The sequence below is a fragment of the Juglans regia genome, chromosome 11, assembly GCF_001411555.2.
Source record: "Juglans regia cultivar Chandler chromosome 11, Walnut 2.0, whole genome shotgun sequence".
Classification (NCBI taxonomy): domain Eukaryota; kingdom Viridiplantae; phylum Streptophyta; class Magnoliopsida; order Fagales; family Juglandaceae; genus Juglans; species Juglans regia.
The window spans coordinates 3903123-3926810 of NC_049911.1; the positions used below are offsets into that span (position 1 = coordinate 3903123).

Genomic DNA, 23688 nt, shown 5'->3' on the forward strand with positions numbered 1-23688 from the left:
GGTTATTTGGATGTTGAGATGATTTTCAATAATTATTATGACTTTTCTAAACTTCCAAGCAAAACACTAAAAATAATTCAAATTTTTCAAATTTGGAAACAAAAAAAATATTTTCTAACAATATTTTAACTTTATAATATTTTTATTCAACTTTTTCTCTTTCCATTTTCAATACCTTATAAAACATCTTAACTCAAACTATTTTATTACTATTCACGGTACATTGTAGGATACACCCCCCAATAGATGACTCAACAACCCAATCAATAAATTGTTCATATAACCATCCTCAAGACAACCAACTAGGACCGCACCATTTAATTAGTAACACTTGCCAATTTATTTTAATTTCTTACACTGCATGAATTTGATGTTTGTTAAGAAACCTCGCCCTTTCCATTACTAGTAATTATCTGGATTTAAAAAAGAGAAAAATTACTTGACTGCTTAAAGATGTGAGTTTGGCAATGGACTCGGCTATTTGAACTTGATTTCATGTTTGGAAATACATGGCCGATCACGGAAGAATTTTTACTTGCGCTTTACATTGGACGTCTTTTATACTAGAATTGTATGGAAATAGTTAATAAAAGACAACTTGCTCATGTGATGAGAGGAACATTTTAGGAACCTGGTCATCAAAACCTGCCAATGTGAGACAAACAGTGCACTTTTAAACAACAACATAGCATGCCAAGAACATTAATCTTAGTTGTCCATTTTGGCCTTCATATAAAGCTGAGAAAACATATTAAGACGAGCTTCAACCTAGCACTACTTTTTATTGTCATAAGCAGCTATGTTCTGGGGTTCACATTCAGGACTAAATAAGCGAACCAGTAAAGCGGAGGTTGAGCTGACCGATACTGCTCCACAAGTTGCCCAACGAAGACTTCTAGGAACCGTAATTCTGGGACCTGCATGAGCATAACAACCAAATGTATCATGATTTTGATCAAATATAAGAGAAAAGCATAAGGCAATCTATTTAGTGTATTTGATCTGAAAAATTGTAGCATACCATAGTAGATTAAACTTGTTAGATGGAAAGTTATGTTAGGGAGATTCAGACTCATTTACGAAATCATAAATGGACCCCGTTAGTCAAGATAATAGATTCACATTGTTTGTTATTTTCTTTTACTTTGATGTCTTCGGTTGGAGCAATACTTTATACAATTTACAAAAAGTACATAACAACTTAAGAAGGTGGATAAGGTCCTAATGGTGATGTATTTCACTGCAAAGGTTAGAATATCCACACCAAAGTTTAGCATAAGCAAACATGATATATATCCACTAAAATTCCAACTGAAGATCAATCACTTGTCAATATATCAAATGTAGAGGAGACATCAAAATTTGAAAGAGAGCAATGTTAGCATCCCCAAAGAACTTGAGGGCTCGCCGTCAAATAATCACTGTTATTCTAAATTGCACCTTAATTGCCAAAACTGTCGGTTTGCACCCTAAAATACCACCTTATGACAATGTGAACAACTGACTAAGATCTGACCCATCATGATTGTGCCGTATGTCCCATTTTTCATCTATCTATTTATCAGATCTTGATCGATGTTCCAAATCATCGAAAATTGATATTTTAGTGGTGAACTGACAGTTACGGTCTTTTCGGATGTAACCAAAGGAAAGAGTACCAAAGGAGACCCATTTTACCAATCTTTGGTTGAGTGAGTACTTTGAAAAAATAACAGTAAGTTGAAGGTGCAAAATGTAGTATCCCCAAAGAATAAATAGGCTATAGCCAAGAGAAAACATAGTACGAACCATAATGCAATCTACATAGAATCCAAAATGATAATCCTCCTCCAACTGTAAAAATCCCAGCTGTTTGTCTCATCAATCTGGAACAAGGTTTTGCATCCGCCCGCATCAACTCGCCATCAGAAAACCCAAAAAATCGTCTTAATGCCATCTATCACTTTCCTGATACAACCCAAACCAGTAAATGTGCCCATACGTAAATGTGAACTCTTTATAAAGCAAAAGAAAAACTGGAGAAAGCCCGGATGGAAAACACGCCAAAGGGTCATATGCAATTAAATATCAACTTACTTCGTTATGTTCTATATCCTTGATTCTTATACTTATTTTCACACGCACAAAGGCATACATTAGAAAACTCACCAACACTCTATGACCAACAAGCGTAGTTCAACTATACCAAACATTGAAAAGAAGATTCTGTTTCCAGTCCGGAGTAAAAAGATACTTGTTTTACCCACTGCAGCATTTTCTCAAACATTTGGAAGGCGGCCTCAGTTTGGCAGCTTGACTTTAGTGATGAATTTCGACAAACAAGCCAACTCAATAGCATATTTAAAATTGGAGCAGAAACAAACCAGTGTAGACAGAAAATTTCGTACCTGGCCGGTGCTTCGATTGGCAGCTTGACTTAAAGATTTCTATATCGTATTCTCAGTAACAATGGCAGGATACGTGCCGCAGGATCCGTATACCCGATGCTCTCTATAGCCAAGGCCCAAGTTCCAACGAAAATAAATAGAAGTGTAATAATGGGCTGGGCCTGATTTCAAAAGTTTGGTCCATATATACCGATTAATTATAAAATTTTCTCGCTTATGCGATTTGATACATCAATTTAGGCTTAATTTATTTTTACAAATAAGATGAAATGAATTAAAATTAAAATTAAAAATTAAATAAAATATTATTATAAAATATTATTTTAATATTATTATTTTTTTTGTGATTTAAAAAAGTTAAATTGTTTATTTTATTTTGTGTGAAAATTTAAAAAAGTTGTAATGATTAGATAAGATGAAATGAATTAAGAGAAATTGTAAAAAAAAACGAGGCCTTCATTTCCACGAGCTATCTATAATGATTCTATATCCCTCCCTAGGCTGGTTTGGTTACACAAAACTACGCTATCTCATCTCATCTCATCTTATATAATCATTACAATTTTTTTAAATTCTGACACAAAATATAATAAATAATTTAATTTTTTCAAATACCAAAACAAAAATAATATTATAATAATATTTTATTCAACTTTTAACAAAACATCTTATATCATCTTATCTGAACTGCATAACTAAACAAAACCTAAATGTTGTGGAAACAATCCAACAACTTTGTCAATTTAACTCTCATTGTCTGTTTTTGTCCTTTTTTCCAAACAATCTCATCTTATCATCTTTTTTAAATTTATATATAAAATATGATAAATAATTTAATTTTTTTAAATATTAAAATAATAATAATATTAAAAAATAATATTTTATTTAATTTATCTAAAACTATTTTATTTTATCTCATCTCATTTTACTATTTAAACGAGTCCTAAATGCGCTTTCAAATAAGTCAACCATGGGATATCATTTTACCTTCTTTTTTTTTTCGATATCATTTTACTTGGATATCTCAAGAACAAACGTTTATATTTTTATGTCCGGATTCAGAAAGTACATGACATCATGATTCAGAAACATTTTTTTATTTTTGCTTTCAAATTTCAAAAATTGGCAGAGGAGCTTAAATTTGAATGCCACCCTCCAAACCTTCACATCTTGGGGGAAACTTCTTGGTTATTGCCTGGCCACAAAAGATAAGCAAGCTTACTAGCTACTGTTTTCATTGTTTTGCTGCAAAATAATCTTCTTCTTCTTCTTCTGTCCAAACTACTGAAGAGGTATGAGAGTCAAAAGAAATGACAAAATGTTCATTAACATATGCATAGTTTCTTTTATATACAAGTACCACATGCATACCACATAGTCCGACAGCGGTTGTCATTTTGGAAGAAAAGGACAATGACAAATGTTACAACATATGCATGATATCATAAGATTTACGATAGAGAAGTGTTACAATCACAAATAAATTCTTATAAAAATAAATTTATAGACTAACAAGATTTTTTTATATGATTATTTAGATCTACTTTATGACAAAAACAAGTTTACAATTTAATGTACTATATCAAATAATATTAGTTTGTGAATTTATTTTTATAAATTTTTTTTTGTGATTAAAACATTAATTTTCTGGTCGTATCAAGTTTGAAAATTTGGTGGAGTTTTAGCCAAGTGGGAATCTCTTGAAAGTACACTCAAATTCGAATTTGGATTAGTTACTTCAGTGAGAAAAGAACAGGAATCGGGGAATTTAATTTAATATTCCTACATTTAGTATTAGAATTCATTTGAAAATTTACAACAACTAATTTGATTGATGAAAACTTGGTTTGTAGATACGATGTTAAAGATGTCTATTATCATCTCTACCAATTGATTTGGTGTCGTTTGTTTTTAAAAAACATCTCGTCTTATTTTATTATTATAATTTTTTTAAAATTTATATATAAAATAAAATAAATAATATAATCTTTTTAAATATTAAAATAAAAATAATATTAAAAAATATATTTTAATTAATTAATTAATTTTAATTCATTTTATTTCACCCCATTTCATCAAAACAAACGAGCGTATCACTCCATCTTTCATAGGACATGAAACTATCCAACGCAACCTCTGACCACCTTATCCATTTTTCTTAAAACGAAAAAATGTTTTTTTTAACTGTCATGCAATTTGTAGATAAATCTTTGGTAAGAAAAGCCTTGCCTTGCCAGGAGCGTGGCTTTCCATGTTTTTAATAGGCTTCAGTTATTTAAATGAGATGAAATAAAATATTATTGTAATATATTTTTTAATATAATTTTTATTTTAAAATTTAAATTATTAATTATATTTTAATAAAAATAAAATTATAATAATTATATAGGATGAAATAATTTTATTTTATTTACTATTATAGATATTTACGTGGTTGAAGACAAAGTTCAGGCTTTTCAGCTATCTATCTTCGTCCTTTTATGTGCCCTCCTATGCATGCGGATTGATTGTCTAGAAAGTTAGAAACTACTCAGACCCATCATCTCAGTTTCAGCGGCTTTTCTACTTGCTTCAAGCTTTCCAAGGTTTGACCTCTACTCTTTGTATTCTATTCATCAACAAGAGCAGCATCACACAGGCGAAGTGATCATAGTACATGCTGATTCCCAACACCAAGTGATCTTTTCTATATTTTCGTAATAGATCTTTCTCTTTCTTTCTTTGTGCTGTGACACTCTAAACCGTATGTCGAGTTTCAGCAAGTTGTTAGTTTCTCTCAGCATAATTTTTTTTTTGAAACTCTTTGGATGAAATTCTCTCGGTATAGTTTCCTTTTCCTTTTCCTTTTCTACTTGCGATAGAATCTTCGGGGGCGTTGCTTGGGTCTATATTTAGTCGTTTTTGTAGTCAAATTATTCGTACAATTAGCTTAATATGCCATAGAGATGGGATTATAATTTATTTTGTTATAAGGAGTGATGAATTACTGTGATCTTCTCAGTAACCCACTGCTCGAGTCTCTTATCTCTCTACCTACAACTTTAGCCAAAAGCAATTTCCCCTTTTCTTATACAATTGAGTTCCCCCAAAATTGTATTCAACACCAAAATATTTTGATGGGGCTCCTTGATCACTATTTTTGGTGCATACTATTGTGGCTTAGCTGATCAGTTTGCTAGTGAAGATCGCGTAGCTGCTTTTTCTTCCCTATATACCCTTAACTGGAAGCAGTGGAGCTAATTTGACGATCCTAAATCTCATGGCTTGCTTAAAAGTTTTCTATAATTTATTTAATTTTTAGACGAGTGTAACTCTGATATTGATGTCCTTAGTTTGAGCAAAAAAAAGGTGAATATATATCCTACTGTCCTCTTGGAGATTTGATTGCCTTGGTTTAACATTGATGCCTTGGTGTTTTCTTGAAATACATCTTCTTTTACTTCCTGGTGTACTGATAGATTTCTAGTAGGCAACTTTGGATATTTTAGAATCAGGTTTTGTTATACTATTATGTCCTCCATTGCAAGATGTGATGTCCACTTGTTGGGAAGCATCCGAATCCCTAGTTAGGTATTACTTATGTATACGTCATGTGTATTTGGGTTATGCCTAATATCTCACGAATAAAACTTCTTGATTAACTATCAAAAAGGAAAAAAAGGAAGCATCCGAATCCTATATTGCGATTTATTCCTTTTGTGATGCTATTTTACTTGCTGTATATCCAGTTTAATGGATACTTAAAAGCAACTTCAAATGGCACTTTCTGATGTTATGATAGCACCTCTCCCCTGTTCCCCCATATAAAATGGCTATGCCACTTACTTCTTAATGACCCTTATTGACAGGGATCTCAGTGAGCATGGGGCATAAGTATCTTTCTCTGGCTTTCTGTTTATGGGTTTTGACATGCTCACTTCTTCCCGCTTCTTCAAATGCTCTTTTGAGGATTGGCTTGAAGAAGCGGCGCCTGGATCTTCACAGTATCAATGCTGCCAGAATGACAAGAGAAGAGAAATCAAGAGAGGGCATAGTGGGTATGCCCCATTATCTGCATAATTCAGATGAAGATATAGTAACTCTAAAGAACTATTTGGATGCTCAATATTTTGGAGAGATTGGAATTGGCACGCCCCCTCAGAATTTCACTGTCATATTTGATACTGGCAGTTCCAATCTATGGGTTCCATCATCAAAATGCTATTTTTCTGTAAGTTTTGCTCCATTTTGTTCCTGTCATCTTCCAGCATCCACAAATACAGAAGTATGTATTGACCATAAATTTCCAGATTGCTTGCTATTTCCATTCTAGGTACAGGTCAAGCTGGTCCAGTACATATAAAAAGAATGGTAACTTATTGCTTTCATGCTTTTATAGTATTGTGTTGATGACTGTGTGCAGATAAAAGCTATTGGATGTAACAAAGGTGGTCCTGACATGAAATTGAATCTATAATTGTTGATTTGTGATCCAGGAAAATCTTGCGAAATAAATTATGGATCTGGATCTGTTGCGGGTTTCTTCAGTCAAGACAATGTTGAAGTTGGGGATCTTACTGTCAAGGATCAAGTGGGTCTCCCCCCGCCCCAAAACTCTTTTTGTCTTTTTAGAAGTTTTTCTTGAAACTGCTCTTTCTTGTGGCCACAGTAACATTTTGCTTGTAATATTTTATTTTTCTTTCTTCAAATCCAGGTTTTCATGGAGGCTACACGAGAAGGCAGTCTGACATTTGTGTTGGCGAAGTTTGATGGAATACTTGGACTTGGGTTTCAGGAGATTTCGGTTGGGGATGCTGTGCCAGTGTGGTATGCTCTTTGTAATTTGATATGAAATTTTGTCCTCAAAACTGTTTCTTCTCAGAATAAAGAACGATACATTTTTCTCTCTTCAAATTATCTGGTGCTTTGTTAGACTGAGTTGTTACAAGAATACAGGTACAATATGGTGCAGCAAGGTCTTGTAAAGGAGGAGGTTTTCTCCTTCTGGCTTAACCGGGATCCAGATGCAAAAGAGGGTGGTGAGATTGTCTTTGGTGGTGTTGATCGGAAGCACTTCAAAGGAAACCACACTTATGCTCCAGTCACTGAAAAGGGTTACTGGCAGGTATGAAAATTTTGTAAAAATAATGATACGAAAAGTTGTCCTTTTCCATGTGCTTGCTTCTGTGGAAATGGTATATTCATTTTTTCAAAATTTCTTTTCTTTGATTTCAGTTTGAAATGGGAGATATTCTTGTTGGGAACCATTCAACAGGTGATTTTGTAGTACCTTATATATGGAAATTTATGTTATATTTAAAGAGCAGTTCCAAATCGTTATCAAAGTAAGTACTTGATGTTATGTCATGAGTAGAAACAGCAGAACATCCTAATTTGCAAATAACTATCTATATGCTCTGCTTAAAAGTTGATGGAAATTGATGCTTACTACTAGCAGAGGGAAAATAACACTTTGATTGGCAATTTTGATGACCTTACATTTAATCCCTTAGTAGAATGTTGAACTTGTGTAAACCCCAATTAACTTTTCACCTCTAATTTCAGACAAGAAAGTATATTAATTTGTTAATAATTACCTCAGGTGTCTGCAAGGGAGGCTGTGCTGCTATTGTGGATTCAGGAACGTCCTTACTTGCTGGTCCAACTGTATGTTGTTTCATCATTTGAAAAATCACACGATTTTCAAAAAGAACTTCAGGCTTGATTTATCATATTTTTCTCTTCTCTTCCCTTTTCTTAGCATCTTTTTTCTGCTAGTTACTTTTTGGGAATAAATTATTATTTGATGACAATGATTTCTAGCCTATTGTGACTGAAATAAACCATGCCATCGGAGCTGAAGGAATTGTAAGTGCAGAATGTAAGGAAGTTGTATCTCAGTATGGAGACTTAATTTGGGATCTCTTAATCTCAGGGGTGAGTTGCTTTTACATCTACTTCTTTTTGTAGTCTGTATACATATCCCGTTTTACATCTCAACATACAATTTTCATTGATTTGCAGGTACAACCTGACAAAATATGCTCACAGATTGGTTTATGTCTTTTTAATGGGGCTAGGTATGCAAGGTCAGGAGTTATTATTGCTTCATGACTTATTTATTCTCAATATTTGCCTTTGTACACCTCATATTGGCAGTTTACATCATTGGGGAATACTTCCTAGTAAAGAAGTTTGTTTCTTGCAAATATATCTTGATTTTCGTGTCAATTGGACTTTGATGAAGGGTTTTCTCACTGAAGGGCTTTGTGCCAGTGAAAGGCTCATGGGGGTTGTAGTCTCATGATGCAGTGGGGATTCTTAAACAGTTCATCTAATTGACAATCAAACCAATTTCTATGCAGCTATGGAATTGAGACGGTGGTTGAGAAGGAAAACAGGAAGGGAGTGTTACCTGAGGATGATCTTTTGTGCACTGCTTGTGAGATGACTGTTATTTGGGTCCAAAATCAGCTAAGACAAAAAGGAACCAAGGACAAAGTACTCAAATATGTGAATGAGGTGGCTTACTCTAAAACCATAGACACTATTAAGAAGTGAACGTTAGCTATATATCGATAATCATTGTTAAACATTGGTTTTGATCTTTAGCTGTGTGAGAGCCTGCCAAGTCCAGCAGGAGAATCAGTAATAGGATGTGATAGCATTTCAGGCATGCCAAATATTTCATTCACTATCGCGAACAAAACTTTCAACCTCACTCCAGAACAGGTTAGATTTTGACATAACAAATTTCTCTTTACTTTCTTCTAGTTCATGATGCTGTAATGTGCTTGTTATATCAATTTGTCACTTCTGCAATAAAATACAGTACATCAAGAGGGTTAGGCATCCTCAGGAACTTATTTGCTTCAGACCACTCTTATAGTTTGAAAATATTTGGGAAAGTATCATCCAGAGGTTTGCAGCAATATTCCTGATATCTCATATTGAGTACAAGAATAAGTTTTGAGTTAGAGACTAAATCTTAGGTTATTAAGTAGATGAAAAGTTAGGTAATATTTTCAGACGTCTTTTTAATCTTGATTAAGCATAAACTTAAAACACACTTCTTTCACCACTCTCTTTTGCGACTCATTGTAATTTACCAATCTTATCTAGTTTTTGCTCTTCATGTGTGACAATGCAAAGTAAATCATCTAGGTATCGTAATTTACCTGAGAAGACATCGAAGTTTTTCACATTGGGTATATCAATTATCAACCCTCAAATTAGAGAAAAGTAAACTGTTATACAAAAAGATGTAGTGTCTCTTGCTTATTCCCATAATTCTGGAGAAGTAATTGTTATTGTTCTGTAACTACTTGCCTCACTTTCAGTATATTCTAAGAACTGGAGAAGGCCTTGCTTCTGTCTGCATCAGTGGATTTATGGCTCTAGATGTCCCTCCTCCACGGGGTCCTCTCTGGTATTCTTATCTTTAACTTTTACTAATGCTCATGTCAGATACCACATACCAATACATGGATACCCCTAGTGTTAATGCACGTTGACATTCATGCTTATGTGCATTTACTTATTCTGAAACTACATGCTTGCAGGATTCTTGGAGATGTGTTTATGGGTGTTTACCACACAGTGTTTGACTTTGGTAATCTTCGATTGGGTTTCGCCGAAGCTGCTTAGTGACCAGAAAATGTATAGTTATTTTTATTCAGTGATCGTAATTTCTGGCAATCCCGCAGGTTTCGTGGTTTTGTTGTTCAAGTAGTGTATTTTGGTTGGACTACGTGATGGTTAGTAGATAGTATTTCTGGATGGATATGGGGAAGTGCGTGCGTTCGCATACTTACAGTAATGCAAAGCAAATTGTCCTAAACCTTGTACGTGCTGAACAGTGTTTCATTTATCCGCTTATTTGATGGCAAAACCTAGGAAGGATACTCCTCGCCCCTAGGCAAGTTTTGGAAAAACCCATACTGGATTTATCTCATCCTCTTCGAGTCTTAGGGGCAGCAAATAATCTTTGGAGAGAAGATCCAGTTTGAGATAAAGATCTTGTAATTTGACATGCATTACTATCTCAATCCATCTCATCTTATTTTCTTTTCAAACATCACTTAAATACAAATATTTTTCAATTTCAAATCTTCAATTTCATCTAATCATTATTTAATTATTAAAGTTTTTCTAAACTTCTAAACAAAATATAAAAAATAATTCAAAAATTAAAATAATATTAAAATTTATTCTTTTTTTTCTTTATTTCTAAAACTCAATAAAATATCTTATTTCAAATCGTTACACTACTATTTTAAATATCACAATTGATTTCACGTGGTACCCAACTCTAGGAAATGACACCAACCACTAAAAGCTTAAAGTAAAAACGTTGATGTTTCGACATGGAAGCAGTGAAGAGTCTGGGCAGGATGTAGAGTTGAGTCTATTTTTTTATGAATAATAATGAGTTGAATAATAGAGAGAATTATGTAAAGTCTATCTAAACTGAGTTTAAAGTGTTTGAACGTTAGATGAATTTAATATTTTTTATGAAAAGTTAAAAAAAGTTGTGAATCTTACGTATAAAGATGTATTAAGTTGAAAAATATTGTGGATATCACATGTATACCTTGATACAATATATGAATATACAGAGACACGATTCTTCTAACTTTTTTTTGAAGAAACACGATTCTTCTAACCTGGGTAATAATATATTGGTGGCTTGTTTGCTCCAGTTCTTGTTTGCTCGAAAACTTTCTGATTATCTCGCAAGTATCATCCTAGCAAGGCAACGCCAGAGGAAAATATAGCCATTTGGGCGAAGCATGGATAACGAAAAACTCTTATCAAACAGGGTCAAACTCTGTTTTCTTCCCATGTTTAACTAGTGATTAAACCATTTCAGTTGCAGATTTGACCATGGTATGGCTCTATAAGAAGTGTCCTAACCCCCCCGTTCACCACCTAAAACTTTGATTCTCTGGCCAATTAAGTATGAAACTATTGACAATTAGATTCGACACGTAAAGATCGTTGCAAATACTAATAATTTCAACCATTCCAAAGGCTACTAACATAAGATGGCACCTATATAAATGTGAGAAACGCATTATTTGTTGTATGCTTGCGATCCTGATGACATGAAAGCTTCAACTTCAATATAGTCATACATTCAATATAGAATTTACCAAATTAATCATTTGCATGTATCAATATTTTTCAATTTCTACAGGAAACAAAAACATGTGAACAATATTTTACGCCTATCCAAGAAAAGTCCATAAACTTGTGGGCATGTGTCTCATAAACGTTAAAACAGAAGAAATTGCTAACAGTGCAATCACATGAACTGCCTAAATATAGCAATGCAAGCATTACATAAGGTACACTGCTGAAGCTGAGCTGCGAAAGCAACCTCTCACTGTTCTTCGTCGCTATCATTGCTGAAAACCGAGGCAACAGGTACTTTTGGCTTCTTTGCAGCACTACCAAAAGCATTCTGCATAATGAGAGAGAACAAAAAGCCAAGCAATTCAGAAGAAACTATTTGTTAAACAAAGATCTTAGAACTAGATCAAATTATGGGATCTTACTCCAGGCGCCATTTGGTTATATTACTAATATACTCCAAAAAGCGAGGAAAGAGAATAAATTATATTGGCTGTTACCGCTCAAAAAAAATTGTTTTGGCTGTCCTTGATGTGTGAATCAATTTTTAAGCATGCACTATAATTTCAGAAAAAGGTTACACTGTCAATTTTCTGGTGCTTTCAGCCATGACAATGACAATGGTGAGAATGTAGTAGAAATGTTGGTGCAGTCAGTTAAAGCAGTTATATCAAGCACGCCAAATGTTGATTGGTCATAATATTCAAAGAGTTGCTTCTTAGGGCCAAATCCTGATTCCATTTTGCCTCTCCCAGTCATTGAGCCCAATCAACTCAACTCTTTCCCTACACCCCCTGCTCGGGCACCTCTCTCTCTCTCTCTTTATTCTTTATTGTCACTTGAATGAAGACACCCAAAGGCCAAAAAAAAAAAAATACATCTAGTTTATATGACACCAAAGTTTAAATAAATATTTAGTACTAAGGGGATGCTTGGAGAATGGGATGAGATGAGAATTATGTGAATAGTAGTGAAATAGTTTGTTATCAGCCCTGAAATTTGGTCTTACTACGTGTTATCAGTTAAGTATTTCTGAACTCATTGTTGAATCGGATTTTCTCCTTGCTGTAAATTGGTTTAATACTGAATCCCAACCCCTGGGCATTATTTTGATATTTGGGATGATATTTTACAGTTTAAGCAACATTTTCCTTTTAGTCTCAAACATTTTTACAGAGAGGGCAATGCTTTAGCGGATGGTCTTGCCTCATTTGGAGCCCTGGGCAACATGGTAAGTTTCTCTTCTCTGGTTCAATTGCCTAAGCATATGCTTGGTTTGCATGCTTTGGATCGTGCATGCTTTGGATCGTGCAGGTGCTTCTAGCTTTCGGCATTGACTCTAGTTCTTTATTCCTTTAACTACCCTTCATAATCTTCTTTTATTAATTTTCTTATCTCATTTTTTTTAGGAGCTTGGTTTTTGGGATTATTGTAACCCCATGCTCCCTTTGTATACGGTATTCCTCTGCCATAAGTGAGGATTATCAATAAAATTGGAGTACTGTCCTCTTCCTTAAAAAAAAAAAGTAGTGAAATGATTTGTGTGAAGATGTTTTATTGGATTTGTGGAAAGGAGAGGGAAAATTTGAATAAAAATATTATAGATTTAAAATATTGCTAGAATATAATTTTTAATATAATTTTTATTTTGAAATTTGAAAAAACAGTATTATTGTGTTTTGTTTGGGAGTTTGGGAAAGTTGTAATTATTAGATAATGATTAGATGAAAAAGTTGAATATTTGAAATAAAAATCTTGAGATGAGATAAAATCAGATGAGATTATTTCCCAAACAACCCCTAAGAGTCATTAGGATGTTCACAACCTGGAACAGTTTCTACAGGTAATGAACACAAGGAGGATGAGAAAAAAGTAAATGTTCCCAAATACTTTGAAAGTGATTCAATATGGATCCAGAAAAGTTCTCTATTTGAATGAATCATGCACACAACTATAGTTTAATGTATGTGTGTATGAATGTTATGTGTGTAAATGCACATTGGAAATCATTCTTTTCTAACGACTAAGAAAATTACAAGGTCACATTAATACAAATTGGAGATCCTAAAATTAGCAGAAGGTTAGAGTCAAGAGAGATTAGGCATACCTTGGAGGTGCCACCTTTAGAAGAAAAACCAAACTTTAATGCCTTCCGCTGATCCTGAACTGCAACTGTGGTAGCACCTTTCAGTTCGGAAGCAATTGGGGCAGACCCAGAATCTTCTTGTTGCTGTTGCAGCTGCTGCTGCTGCTTATGAGCATCTGCCCTACTTGACCAAAAGGGGAAAAAAAGAAAGAAGAAAAATGCATTTAGGCTCAATAACAACAAACAATCCCCAACTCCCCTATCAGACATCCCTCCTCCCCGAGTTCAGAAAACAGGATTTGGATTCACTCTGGGCCCAGAGTGTGAGAGAGATAGACACATAAAGTGGTCCCACAACATTTATGGCTGCTTGACTGTGAATTTCTCTCGAGCAGCATTAAATGCCCAATAAATGTTGTGGGACCCACTTTATGTGTCTATCTTTTTCCCACCCTAGTGGCTAGAGTAAACTCTAGGAGATCTAAATCCCCGAAAACATATACCCCTAAAAAAAATTAAAAAAAAAAGAAAAAGAGAAATAGCTTAAGTGAACTAATATATATAACTAAGGGAAAGAGTATATTGATACATCTGAGCAAACTTTGCCATTTCCCTCTCCTGGCGTTGCTGTTCTCGTTTTTGCCGATCATCCCGGCTGCTAGTACCATGCATTTCTCTCATTTCTTTAAAACGCTGAAAATCTCATTGAAAGGTATTTCAGATTTAAACAAAATCAGTAAGGCATACAAACAACAAAAAGTGTCAACAGTAATGACATAGGCAAAAATAAATAATTTTACCTTTCTGTGATTATGATCATATGAGCTCAGGTGAGCTTCAAATTCCATAGCCAATTTGTATTGCTTGTTGCACAGATCACAATAGAACACTTTGCGAATTTCTTTCACCTCAGTTTGAATTTTCTGCTCACGCTCTGCTAACACCTGGATTTTCATAATGTGCAGGAAGCAGGCAGTAGAAGCCACCAGGTAATAAAAACTGCAGGAAATTCTCAAGACCTTCCAAACTTGATGGTCTCCTATGATATACCATTCCCGTCAAAAGACATACATATATGCTATATGCAGCCTTCTGTTATTTGATGTGGGTTCCAGAAAAAGTAAAGCATCAACCTCAACACTATCTAATTACTGAAAATTCTTACTGCAACTACAAGTTCAAAAGTATACCTCCCGCTTCTTTGCATGTTCCTCGGTCTCATCTACCTCTACATCAAGCTTTCTTCGTTGGATATTTTCTTCTGCAGTAAAAAAATCATCTTCTTCTTGTTTTCCAACCCCTAATTTTGGATCCCTGATACCAGATTTTATTGGCTCAGTTATTCCTGCATATTAACCCCCAACCCCCAAAAGAATCGTCAAGCCTGGAGCATAACTATGATAACTAAAAATTAAGACTTGTGGATAACTGGCATTCGGTGTTCACATAGCATCGAAGAAAATGATTTGTTGAAAAGAGGGGCATATTCACCCCCCAAAGAATCGTCAAACCTAAAGCACAGCTATGATAAGTAAAAATTAAGACTTGTCGATAGCTAGCATTCAGTGTTCACATATCCTCCGAGAAAACGATTAGCCATAATGAGGGACATCTGTCTTATTGTGACAAAACAGCATTGCATCAAACTAGGAGAGAATCCTAGATTTGAAATCATCAGTACAAATAAAGCCATTAGAAGTACTGAAAAGAGACAAGAAACATACAAAAAGCGGTTTAACATTAGCATTTACTACTAAAACCTTAACCATAATTCTCCAACTGCAAGATACAGAGAAAGCTAAGTAGCACCATCACATATATTTCTTTACCAGTCGTAAGGTCTGACCTATAAGTTCTTATCAATGTTCAATTTTTAATTTTGATAATAATTGCTAAAAATACTAATTTTGATCATCAATATTCTTCCCCCTTCTTTCCAATATGTCAATTGCACAGTCAATATGTTGAGTTTTCCCTTCCCAAAGTTTCTTTTTTCCTTTGGTTCAATTTGAACAAGAGTGTTAAGTTAAGGAATTGCAATAGATTTAGATCAATGATATGGTCGCCAATGATTCAGAGTGAAAAAAAATACTACATCGTACATGATGTAAATATGCTATAATCATTTGCAATTCCACTAATAGCACACCTTGCTCATTCTTCCCAAGACCCTTTCCTTTCCATCCCATTTTTTGGAGAAGCCTAAAACCAATATTAGATGACGTCAACTGTGTGTCCAATGAAGCTTGTTCCACATTATCCAGATCAACATTTTCTGTAGGCCTATGATTAATTGGCAGGCGAAAATCCTCTGACAAATCCTCAACAACGGAGTCCTGATAAATGCAGAAAACACACATCAACAAATTGGGGATAAAAAAAATATTTTCCACTTAAATGTTCCAAGATTTAATATAGATAAAGAAAAAATCATAAATTATATTTAATAAATTATTCCAATGCATGAAAGTAAAGAAAGTAGATATTTATTTTTATAAATAAAAAATAAGTAAAGAAAGTAGATATGTAGAAATCATTTACTTAAAAAAAGCTGACTTGGGGTAACAAATCAAATCATTTCACAAATTGATTGCCTACCTGCTCCTTTTCATGCTGTTGTCTATCTCGAGAACTCATTTCCTGTCTACCATTGAACCATTGATGGTCCATCGTCAATCACTTAAACCCTGAGCATACAAGAAATTTAATATTCCAGAAGTGAATCAATTAATCGGATGACAAGAAATTACTGAACTCCCTCTTTGGTCGCGATAAAAGCTGATGATATATGATAATATAAAAATAAAAACAAAAAAAGGAAACTACGGAATCACCAGGCTACTTGTTCTTATCAGCCCCAAAGATAATGACGAATTACAAGATTTTTTCAGATTTGAACTCCAAGAAATACCTTTTATAAATCTTAGTATATAGATTCATGAATTGCTCCAACAACATCAACAAGATCGATATTACTATAACTCTGAACAGTTCGAGACCAATTCAGGAACTGGGTTTTCAATGAGATCAGATTTCCCAGCGATATTTATTGCTATATATTAACCCAGCTTATACCAAAAAACAACTGATAATAAAGTCATTTTCACTACAAAGTCACCGCCAATTTCCAAGGGTTTTTGTCCAAATACAGAAATAGGCCCCCAGAAAAATGTGATTCCTCCAACTGGGAAAAGATCTTCAGCTAGATAAAGATGCCACAAAAACTATACCCAAACCATATAAAACTCAGAATCATCAAACCCGTCACAACAAAGCATATGATGAAATAACGAGTTCCGAAAGAATATATATTATAAGAAACTGAATCGAAGTCAAAACCCTAGATCAACAAGTCCACAGAGGCTTCCATAGCAGGTGCAGAGGATTTTAATTGAGAGTTATCAATGCTTAGAGAGTAAACAGAGAATATGGAATATACGAAAATATTTACCTAAATATTGAGAGAGAACTAGTTGCGATGAAGGAGAAAAGCAACTCTGCTTCGGAACTCGACGATGCTCTGTTTCTGCTCATTGGACGATCTATTTCATATACGGGGATTGAAGGGGATTTGGGCTCAGCTGGCCCACTTTTTGAATATGCCGGGCTGAAATAGTTTGGGCTTTATCTAAATTTGATCCGTGTCTTGATGTTCTTCATATTTAACAGGTTTCCCATGGAGGAATTTTTGTTATTAATGATATTATTAAATCACATTTTATATCTAAATTCTTATTTTACATTAAAGATATTGCGTTTTATTTTCTAAAATTAATTTTAGTTTCTATTTTGATTGAGGACGTTTCAATCCAAGAGAAATGTTTGCCTTATATAGAAAATCATAAAAATAAAACTTTAGATGAAGATAGCTTTGTGCAATGAAGTTAAAATTTAATTTAAAAGAAAAAGAGCTATATTTGTAATATATATAATATATTCTATATGTAAAGCTAACATTTCTGTAACTCCAAATCAGGTATTGGTCATGCTTGGTTTTCATTGATTTTTAAAAAGAAAAATTATATTCATCATTTCTATATACGACACACTATACTTATTTTTATTTTTTATTAATTTTTTTCTTACCAAATATGTAATTATATAATTACGAAAATGTGAAAAAAATAAATAAATTAAAAAAAAATCCGCTCTTTCCCATAAAGACAAAAATAAATAAATAAATAATTAAAGATGTACAAAGAAATGAGTAGAAGAAATAATAAAGAAAGAATAGAGAAATATTATTTAAATAGAATAAAGAAAGAATATGAAGTAAAATGTAGAAGATTTTGAAAAAATGAGTCAAAATTAGGAGAAAATTTAGGAAAATATGATTTTTGATTAAAATTTTAAAAAAAATTTGCTTATTCGGATTTGGATGCTCTTAGATCACATTCAATTACATTTACCGCCATTAAGGTGATCTTTCCATTTTGTCTTCATTTTATGCAATATTGCAACCTTATTAATTCGTGAAAAAAATAATGAATCTTTGCAAAACATCTCTTGTTGAAAAGATGTTATTAAAATTAGAGTTCTACTATTTACAAGTCTATTAATATGTCGTCACACCACTTATCGTGGGACATATTCAGTACTATGAGTGTTGGACATACATATGAAAAAACAGGTTTATAATTAATTTTTTTAAAAAAAAATTATGTTATGGTGGCAATTTAAGTTAATTTGTTAAGAGAAAATAAAAGATATTTTTGGTAGGAAAAATAACTAATTTACAATTCTATTTCAAATGGAAGGTAATTATATAAAATTAAAATTATTTTTAACGAAGTGGTATTCGTTAAATTAATTAATTTTAAAATGAGTTTGTAAAAGAGTTGCAAGTGTATTATCAATCTTTTGGTACATGCAACCTATATGTACGTAGGATGGAAGATGGTTGTACAAAATTTGAAACAATCATGGTTGTGACATAATATTTATTTTATAGGGTAATGATATCCTTGCAACCAATTCACTACTCCTTTGCTACTTATGCTATATTTGAATTTTTTTTTTATCATTTTTTAAGTATTTATTTTAATATCCTTAATTATTAAGAAAAAATTAAAAAAATATATATAATTTTACTAATAGTCACTTCTTAACTATTAAGTAAAATAAAAAATCAAAAAAAATTAAATATAAAAAGAATAGCAAATGGGTAGTAAAAAGGTGGTAATCCTATCATTTTCTTATTTTATAATTTATTCTACAATCATCTAACAAAACAGTGCCACCTCATAAAATCACTTGGTTACATTTGGGTAATGAGGTATTCTCAGATATTCTGTGAATAATAGTAAAAAAGTAATAAAAAATTAACGATAGAATATTGAATAATAGTGAATAATAGATAAAAAGTAATAATAAAATAATGAATGGTAGTACGGTATTATGAGAATACCATAAGTATTCTCAATATCCAAATTAGATAGCCTTCCATTTTATTTGGATTTTATATTTTAAATAAACACCCTCAATTTAAAATAGAATTATACAAAAAGAACTGTAAAAATGATCGTATATATATAATCACTTAATTTAACATTCAAATAAGATGAAAAACTCAAAATTCAAAGGAAACAAAAAAACCATAATATTTTTCAAGGAGTAACACTATCACATTGGCTGGTTATAACTTTCTAAGATCGATATCATACCTAATTGCTTGCTAGATATGGTCTATCTAAAAGCTTATTAATTTATATATATATATATATATATATATATATATATAATACATAGAATAAATGATATCCTCCAAGCTAAGATAATTCTTAAACGTCTAGCTAACATTATAAATACGTTAAAGAAGATATGGCAATCATGTGATATAGATAGCATTATCCGTTAATTTCTTTATTTTAACAGATCAGCTGCTCTTTAGAAATGAATCAATCTTCTCGTTGCATATCATTTATCCACTACTCAAATTAGAGATATGTATATCAGAATACATAAAAAGCACCACTGTTCAAGAACACCTTTTCTAAAATAAATATGCTATCGACCTTTTCATCAATGTTAATCCAAACTCACTACTTTATACCAAGTTACGGAGATTGGAGATTGCTGAATTAAGAACTAACCAATGCATGTGGAAGAAGTGAACTAATTAAATTAATTAACTATGCATTTTTTCTTGTCACACATTAATCGTTTTTAGAATATATGAACGTGTGATATAATTTTTCTTATAAATAAAATCATATTATGTCAATAGTGTGGAAAGCATTATCGACGCTTCCTTAAGGGCTGTTTTGGATTTAGAGATGAGATGAAATGATTTTAAATGAAATGTGAAAGTTGAAAAATATATATTATTTTTTAATATTATTATTATTTTAAAATTTAAAAAAATTGAATTGAAATTTAAAAAAATTAAATTACTTATTTTATTTTATATAAAAATTTAAAAAAAATATAATAACGAGATAAAATAAAATATTTTTTAAATCCAAAGAAAATAGGATTACAACAAGATAAACCTGTTAGGTAAGAGGGAACAAGGTTCCCCTGCAAAGTCTATACAAGTTTGGCATGCAACGTATAGTCCTAAAAAATATCAGGACTTTAAAGATACTTAAAGGTGGACAGACAGCTTGCATGCAATAAGGGAAGCTCTGCTTTTTTTCAAACCCCAACACGTTTGAATGCAACAATCAGTGCTTGACACCAATCAACAATTGAAAAAGAAAAAAGAATTATGATGTTCAGCCTTAGGTGCTGCATGACCTTCCATTCATAAAAGGAAAATTTTAAATATAAATCAGTACATTTATTTAAAAATATATTATTTTATTTTATTTATCTACATAATAAAAATAATTTTAAATATATTTATAAATAAAATAGGATAAAATAATAAAATAATATATTTTTAAATAAATATATAAAATATGAGACTTATAAGATAACACTGTTAAAAAAAAATCTTAGAACAATCTAATTTAGGAACTAGCTTTTTGTTATCTACAAATTGACCAAAAAAAAAATCACCCAAAATCCTCCAAAACCTACCACCAAATCTCATACAAATTTCCAAAACTCGTGATATTATCTCAAAAATCAATTTTTGTTACGAACTGTGTCCGATGGGAGGTAAAAGTTTCAATTTCTGACAACGAATTGAGACCATAAAATGGAAAGAGTAATTACATAAAATTAAATTTATAAATTGATTTAATTTTATATGATCTGTTAAATTTATTTTATAATAAAATTAATTTTATAATTTAACGAACTATATCAAATTATATTAATTTATAAATTTATTTTTATGTAATCCGTTAAAATATTTCTTTTTTCCTAATGCCAAATTCATTGGCAATATCTAGTAAAATCAAACACTTCGTGTAATAAACGCCAGCCCAGCATCCATCGCTCTATCTTGTAAAATATACAAACGGCAGTTCTCCACTTTCTATCTTTCATCGATCATATTGTAACATTGCATATGCAATATCAGAGTCACAAAAAGAATCTACCATTTGGCAAAATGATATGATTTGGAAAAGAGATAAGAAAGAAAGGAGAAGAAAGAAGTTAAAGATGTACAAAAATTAAAATCAGATAGGTTAACCAAATTAACTTAAGATAAAAGATATTTATATTTGTAAATTATACAACTGTTGTGTAATCGTTTTGAAAAGAATGAATAGAATATAGAATTCATATAAAAAAAAAATTAATTTTTTAATAATAAACTTTACTTTTTTTAAAGTAATTATTATTCGATATTTATGTAATAAATTATTAACTTATGAACAAAGAAAATGTTTGGCATGAAAGGATTCAGTCAATGCAGAAGCAAGCCTGCAACTGCAGGGAGAGATCCAAAAACTGTGTTCGGTCAATTTTCAAAGCAATGGACCACAAGAGATATGCTTTCTTTACCCAACAGCAACATGCAGGCCATTTGATCTGATCCCATCCATACATATTGGTTTTAACAGTCTTGAATGCTCCAGATTCTCCACTCTTGGGTCATTATATCAGAAGGGTACCTTCTCTGCTATAAATACAGAAGCTTCCCTTCTCGGAAAACCCAAGTGATCAACACATTCATAGTTTCTTCTTACCAAACGCTCTTTCTAAACTTGAAAGCTGCGTTTTTGTATTCATTAGAACTCAAATGGGCAACTACAGGCAGAAAAAGTCTTCAGGTTTTTTCTCTGTTCTCAGCGCCATCAAACCAAGGAGGGCTCCGGTAGGGGAAGATTCAGTGGTGGAAAAACCAGGGAGTGCACGAAAGGTATTTTCAAGATATTATGAGAACGAACCAGGGAGTCTAGGAAAGGTTTATCCAAGCGATTATGACAAGAAACACGGCATGGTTGGAGACCACAGAGTTGACAGTAAGGCTGACTATTTCATCCAAAGAGTCCGTAAAAACCATATCACGGCAAATGAATCCCAACCCATGGGAGAACTCTAACCTGTCACAACTAAGGCGTGAGATATCATCAATTATCAAATCAGATCTGCATTTATTTGTTGTTATGTAAAAGTGTAAGATATTCTTCAGTGCTGCTTCTGGTTTGTGTATCAAAATAGTGTTAAGTAATAAACTTTGTTTGTGTACAAGCTTTTGTATTTTTCCACTATGTATACAGAGTATTGACTGACTTGTAGTCTCTCAACGCTGAAATCTTCATTCTTGGTGGGTGCTATTGATGGTGTTTGTTTCCCTGGAAAACAGGATTTCCATCAGCAAACTTGAGATATAAACTATATATCAGGTCCTAGATCATTCTTTTCATTAAGTATATTGTTATTTTTAGAAAAGAAATGAGAGCAAGCACGAACTCAATTCACTGACTAAACAACTTCAAAAGGGAAAATCCCAGTAGAGCAAGCTTGATTTGGAATTAATTCTGGAAAATCTCATGTTATTGCATTCTTTTGAATTAAATCATTACTTATCTTAAAAGTTAAACTCGTAAGAGAGGATAAATTCAATCGTTGTCATGCGGAACCCCTCCTAACCGTGTTAGTAAATGAGTTTGATATTACAGTTCTTCGAACTGTTGCACGAATACCATGTTAAATCAACATTTATACGGAAAGTTTAAACTACTAAAAATGATGATTTAATAATCTAAATTACATTCTCTAATTTTGATTTGTCTTGGCTAAGATCTCTGGTAGCTAGATCATTAATTTGAGCTACCTGAGTTAACAGCTGATTTGAATGAACTTATGGTGCAACAGCTTTTCTGGTATAGAAAGATCTCGGAAAGTTGCCCAGTGTTTTTATAAAACTTCTCAACTTATCTCACATCATCTCATCTAATTATTATAATTTTTTTAAATTTTCACGTAAAATAAATAAACAATTCAAAATTTTTAAATTCTAAAATAAAAATAATATTAAAAGAACTTTGTTACTCATAATTCACATACACCACACACCACGTTTATTTTTATTTTTTTAATTTATTTTTTTTAAATTTTGTTTAGTTTTATTCTTCCTAAACTAATTTAGTTCTTTTACTTGTCATTCATCCATCACATATTTGGTAAGAGAAAAAATTTTAAAAATTAAAATATTATGTGTAGTGTGAGGATGATAAATAAATTTTTTTTGATACATATTTTTTATTCTCCACCTTTAATTTCTGGATCCTCTATTTTTTTTTAAAAAAAATCTATTCATTATTTATTTTCTTATTATCTTATAATATGATAGGTAGGTTTATAAATAAAATATATTAAATAATTTTAATTCATATTATAAAATAATTCGAATTGAGATTATAGATAGTATTATTATTTTTTCTTTCTTTTTAAGATTCTGTACCTGGAATTCCAGCAATCATTTCTTTCTTGTAGCCTGTAGGGCTCTATTCATTCTTTGCACTTCTCTCTCTTTCTTTCTTTTGATTCCTTGATAATTAGTCACAGTTCTCGGGAAGTCATTGAATTATTGTTCTCGACCTAATTATTCTCTTTTGTTTCAGAAACAAATCATTCCGAAGTCACGACTTATGTCTGGAACTGCATGCACAAATCCTAGCCGTTATTTGAAATGATTTTAAGCACTAGTATTGTTTATATATTTTGTGTTGAAGTTTGATAAAATTATAATGATGATAT

The 23688-nt window shown here is 32.1% G+C and overlaps 3 protein-coding genes across 5 annotated transcripts; 1 reads left to right on the forward strand and 2 right to left on the reverse strand.

The window, feature by feature from the left end:
* Nucleotides 1-587: 587 nt before the first annotated feature.
* Nucleotides 588-2479, reverse strand: LOC108987847. Its single transcript, XM_035682815.1, has 3 exons — nucleotides 2388-2479; nucleotides 1789-1947; nucleotides 588-917 (listed from the first exon to the last, which is right to left on the reverse strand). The coding sequence occupies exons 2-3, from the start codon at nucleotides 1934-1936 to the stop codon at nucleotides 775-777; spliced, it is 291 nt and encodes a 96-aa protein (XP_035538708.1). The 5' UTR covers nucleotides 1937-1947; nucleotides 2388-2479; the 3' UTR covers nucleotides 588-774.
* A 2365-nt stretch (nucleotides 2480-4844) lies between these two features.
* Nucleotides 4845-10306, forward strand: LOC108987896 (aspartic proteinase-like). 3 transcript variants are annotated; one of them, XM_018960952.2, is made up of 14 exons: nucleotides 4845-4972; nucleotides 6236-6597; nucleotides 6677-6737; nucleotides 6863-6957; nucleotides 7081-7193; nucleotides 7323-7491; nucleotides 7602-7641; nucleotides 7969-8033; nucleotides 8190-8303; nucleotides 8391-8455; nucleotides 8732-8888; nucleotides 8979-9098; nucleotides 9707-9795; nucleotides 9929-10306. In XM_018960952.2, exons 2-14 carry the CDS (start codon nucleotides 6250-6252, stop codon nucleotides 10011-10013), a joined length of 1521 nt encoding a protein of 506 aa, XP_018816497.1. In that variant the 5' UTR covers nucleotides 4845-4972; nucleotides 6236-6249; the 3' UTR covers nucleotides 10014-10306. The 3 variants fall into 3 exon arrangements, with proteins under 3 accessions (XP_018816497.1, XP_035538703.1, XP_035538704.1); XM_035682810.1 differs by having other exon boundaries at nucleotides 8391-8446; XM_035682811.1 differs by having other exon boundaries at nucleotides 4890-5083; nucleotides 8391-8446.
* Nucleotides 10307-11481: 1175 nt separating this feature from the next.
* LOC108987907 (G patch domain-containing protein 8) lies at nucleotides 11482-17122 on the reverse strand. Its single transcript, XM_018960973.2, has 8 exons — nucleotides 17039-17122; nucleotides 16186-16274; nucleotides 15737-15923; nucleotides 14778-14932; nucleotides 14388-14531; nucleotides 14177-14280; nucleotides 13609-13768; nucleotides 11482-11832 (listed from the first exon to the last, which is right to left on the reverse strand). Exons 2-8 carry the CDS (start codon nucleotides 16255-16257, stop codon nucleotides 11752-11754), a joined length of 903 nt encoding a protein of 300 aa, XP_018816518.2. The 5' UTR covers nucleotides 16258-16274; nucleotides 17039-17122; the 3' UTR covers nucleotides 11482-11751.
* Nucleotides 17123-23688: the final 6566 nt, after the last annotated feature.

Bases quoted from the DNA above. Each gene is read 5' to 3' on its own strand.
- LOC108987907 (XM_018960973.2), bottom strand. From the start codon at position 16,257: ATGGACCATCAATGGTTCAATGGTAGACAGGAAATGAGTTCTCGAGAT. The intron at 14,933-15,736 runs GTGTGCTATTAG...GTTAATATGCAG, and splicing joins TCTTGGGAAGAATGAGCAAG to GAATAACTGAGCCAATAAAA. The intron at 14,281-14,387 runs GTAAAATTATTT...TGAGATTTTCAG, and splicing joins ATGATCATAATCACAGAAAG to CGTTTTAAAGAAATGAGAGA.
- LOC108987896 (XM_018960952.2), top strand. From the start codon at position 6,250: ATGGGGCATAAGTATCTTTCTCTGGCTTTCTGTTTATGGGTTTTGACA. The intron at 9,099-9,706 runs GTTAGATTTTGA...CCTCACTTTCAG, and splicing joins TCAACCTCACTCCAGAACAG to TATATTCTAAGAACTGGAGA. The intron at 9,796-9,928 runs GTATTCTTATCT...ACATGCTTGCAG, and splicing joins CCTCCACGGGGTCCTCTCTG to GATTCTTGGAGATGTGTTTA.
- LOC108987847 (XM_035682815.1), bottom strand. From the start codon at position 1,936: ATGGCATTAAGACGATTTTTTGGGTTTTCTGATGGCGAGTTGATGCGG. The intron at 918-1,788 runs GTTCGTACTATG...ATGCTCATGCAG, and splicing joins TCTATGTAGATTGCATTATG to GTCCCAGAATTACGGTTCCT.